Below are 3,079 nucleotides of genomic sequence, written 5' to 3' on the forward strand. Positions count from 1 at the left end.
CGTTGAGTCTGCTGCTGCAGCTCGTCTGTATACAGATTGCTTTCAGCTGCGCGCTGCTGACGGCTCTGCTGCAGCCGCAGCAGCAGCAGCAGCAGGAGAAACAGCAGCACTAGTTGCAGCAGAACGGGGTGAGACGGAACTGATGGAAACCCTCAGGATCTCCCGAAAACGGCAGCTAGCTGCTGCTGCTGCTGCTGCTGCTGCTGCTGAAAGGGACGATACAACAACGAAGAGACTTCGTGCTGCTGCAGCAGCCGCCTCTATGGGCAACAGCGAGCAGCAAGAGGTGCTAACCGGCAGCGGCTGCAGCAGCATCCGCAGCAGCATTAGTAGACAGAGCTGCCACAGCTGCTGCGTTAGCGACAGCAGCAGAAACAGCAGCAGCAGCAGCAGCAGCAGCAGCTACAACAACAGCAGCAAGAGACATATGATTGGGCCTTTTGACGCAGATGCCCTCGTCTCGGCTGTCTCTGCAGCAGTTGCAAGCCGCGATGCAGCAACAGGAGCAGCAGCAGCACCAACAGGAGAAGCAACAACAGCAGCAGCAGCAACAGCAGCAGCAGCAGCAGCAGCAGCAAACCCAGTCTCCATTGCTGCTTCATCTGTCCCCCGCGTACGCTTCCTTCCGAAGCTTCGCGGCTGCCGCCCCCTCGTCAACCTATCCAGGGGCCCCAGCGGCGCTACTCTGGCGCGGTTGCTGCTGCAGGCGCAGCAGCAGCTAGCTGCTAGCCAACAGCAGCAGAAGCAGCAGCAGCAGCAGCAGCAGCAGCAGCAGCAAGGGAACAGCTCTGGCTCGAGGAGCGCTGGAGCGTTGCTGTCTCTCCAAGGGCGGCAGTTGCCCGCGCCTTCAGCAGCAGCAGCAGCAGGCTTGCGAGGAGCAGCAACAGTCGCAGCTGGATCGAGCAGCAGCAGCAGCAGCAGCAACAGCAACAGCAGCAGGCCAACCGCATTGCACGCACCAGCTGTGTCATCGTATGAGCAATATTTGCGTCGTTTGCTGCAGAAAGAAGACAGCAGCAGCAGCAGCAACAGCAGCAGCAGCAGCAGCAGCAGACAGCGTTCCCGCTGCAACAATCTTTCTGTGAATTCTGTGCTGCGCCCTATTAGCCAACATATATCAGCAGTTTGCCGTTTTTATCCTGCAGCAGTTGGCTGCTCAGTGATGTCGAATGCTCAGGTGTACGTACACCTGGTTGCGTGGTGGCGGCGGTACCAGCATCGCCTAGCGCAGCTGCGTCGTTTGCTGCAGCAGCAAGGGCCCCGCTTCGGGGTTCTTCGGGTGTATATACACCGCATGCAATATGTTGTTGGGGATATGAGCCGCTGCTTCGACTGTATCCCTCACCAAGACCTGCAGCAACTCGTGCTGCTGCTGCAGCTGCCACCCTTCACCCACCGCCTGCAGGTGTACAGACGCATCACCACTCCAGGCGCGCTCTACTCGGTGCCCCCGAAGCCGACACTCACACCTACAGCAGCAGCAGCAGCAGCAGCAGCAGCAGCTGCTGATGCTGCTGCTGCTGCTGCTGCTGTGCCAGCAACAGGAGTAGCCGTACCAACTGCCTCGCCAGCAGCAACAGCAGCAACAGCAGCATCACGAGTAGCAGCAGCCCGACCGAAAGCAGCAGCAGCCACTCCAGCAGCCCCAGCAGCCCCAGCAGCAGCAGCAGCAACAGCAGCAGGAGGTGTATATCGTGGTGGTTGTGCTGCTGCACCTAGTCTAACAGAGCGTATAGGGGTTTCTTCTTTCGGTGTGCTCGATGAGTTTGCTGTGCCGGCGAGGCCTGGGGGCCGTCTCCCGCTGCTCTCTCTCCTCCTGCGGAGACAGCCCAATAGGCAAGCAGCACCCACTCAAGCACCAGCAGCAGCAGCAGCAGGAACTGCTGCTGCTGCTGCTGCTGCTGCTGCTGCTGCTGCTGCTGCTGCTGCGCCAGTAGTAGTAGGAGCAGCAGCAGGAGCACCAGTAGCAGCTGTAACAACAACAGCAGCGTCAGTAGCAGCAGCAGCAGCAGCAGCGCCCGTAGGAGCAGCTACTGCGTGCAGCCACAGCACAAGTGCTGGTGGTGAGGGGATGCTAGGCTGTCTTCGTGAGTGTGAGTCTGTGGCTGGTGAATCTAAGGAAAAGAGAAAAGAAGTAAAGAGGAAGGGGCTGGGGTGTACGTACACCCCAGGCACAGCGTTGTGGGTGCGGCGGTGGCTGCTGCGGGGGGCCTCCTCGGGGGGCTGTGCGTTTGTATCTCCGCAGTGTACAGACACCCGAGTGACAGCAGAGGACGTGCGTCTGGCTCTGCTGCTGCTGCTGCGCATGCACTGGGTGATGCTGCCGCGCTGCAGCAACAGCAAGCAGCAGCAAACGCTAGCTATCCCAGCACCACCTGGGGTGTATAGACAGCTACAGGGGATACCGCAAGGCTCCAACCTATCGGGGCTCCTCTGCGCTCTCTTCTACGGCCACAGAGACAAACACCCCCGCGTGCAGCGCCTGCTGCGGGGCCTGCTGCAGCCCCCGAGGCCCCTAGTGTATCGCAGCAGCAACAACACTGCAGCTGCTGCTGCAGCAAGCCCGCCCCATAGACAGATACACCAGCAGCAGCAAGAGCAGCAACAGAGGAAACAACAACAGCAGCAACTGCAGCAGCAACAGCAGCGACAACAAAAGCAACAGCAACAACAGCAAGAACAGCAGCAACAGAAACAGCAGCAAAAACAGCAGCAGCAACAACACCAACAGCAGCCACAGCAGCACCACCACCACCACCAACAGCAGCAACAACAGCAGCAGCAGCAACAGCAACAGCAGCAGCAGCAGCAGCCATCGCTGGAGTTCTTTGAACTGCTGTGGGAGGCCCCGGGCCTGGCAGCAGCAGCAGAGCCCGGGGGGGCCTCGCGCCCCTCGCACTTTATTTACTGTGACCCGCTGCTCCTGCAAGTGGCACCGAGGGGCTGCAGCCGTCGCCGGGCAGCAGCAGCTTCGACGGGCAGCAGCAGCAGCAGCAGCAACAGCAGCAGCAACAGCAACAGCAACAACAGCAGCAGCAGCAGCAGCAGGAGCAGCAGTACCAGTTCTGCTGCTGCAGCA

General features: G+C 60.2%; 1 protein-coding gene across 1 annotated transcript in view; it reads left to right on the forward strand.

Moving 5' to 3' along the window:
• Positions 1 to 3,079, forward strand: part of EMH_0013010 (uncharacterized protein) — a gene marked incomplete at both ends in the record, with an annotated part of 17,456 nt that overhangs the window by 8,833 nt on the left and 5,544 nt on the right. The window contains one exon of the mRNA XM_013499705.1: positions 8 to 3,077. Within this exon, the coding sequence (XP_013355159.1) occupies positions 8 to 3,077 (3,070 nt within the window). The remainder of the gene's footprint in view (positions 1 to 7; positions 3,078 to 3,079) is intronic.

The sequence above is a fragment of the Eimeria mitis genome, genomic scaffold, assembly GCF_000499745.2.
Source record: "Eimeria mitis Houghton genomic scaffold, Emh_scaff458, whole genome shotgun sequence".
In the NCBI taxonomy this organism is placed as follows: domain Eukaryota; phylum Apicomplexa; class Conoidasida; order Eucoccidiorida; family Eimeriidae; genus Eimeria; species Eimeria mitis.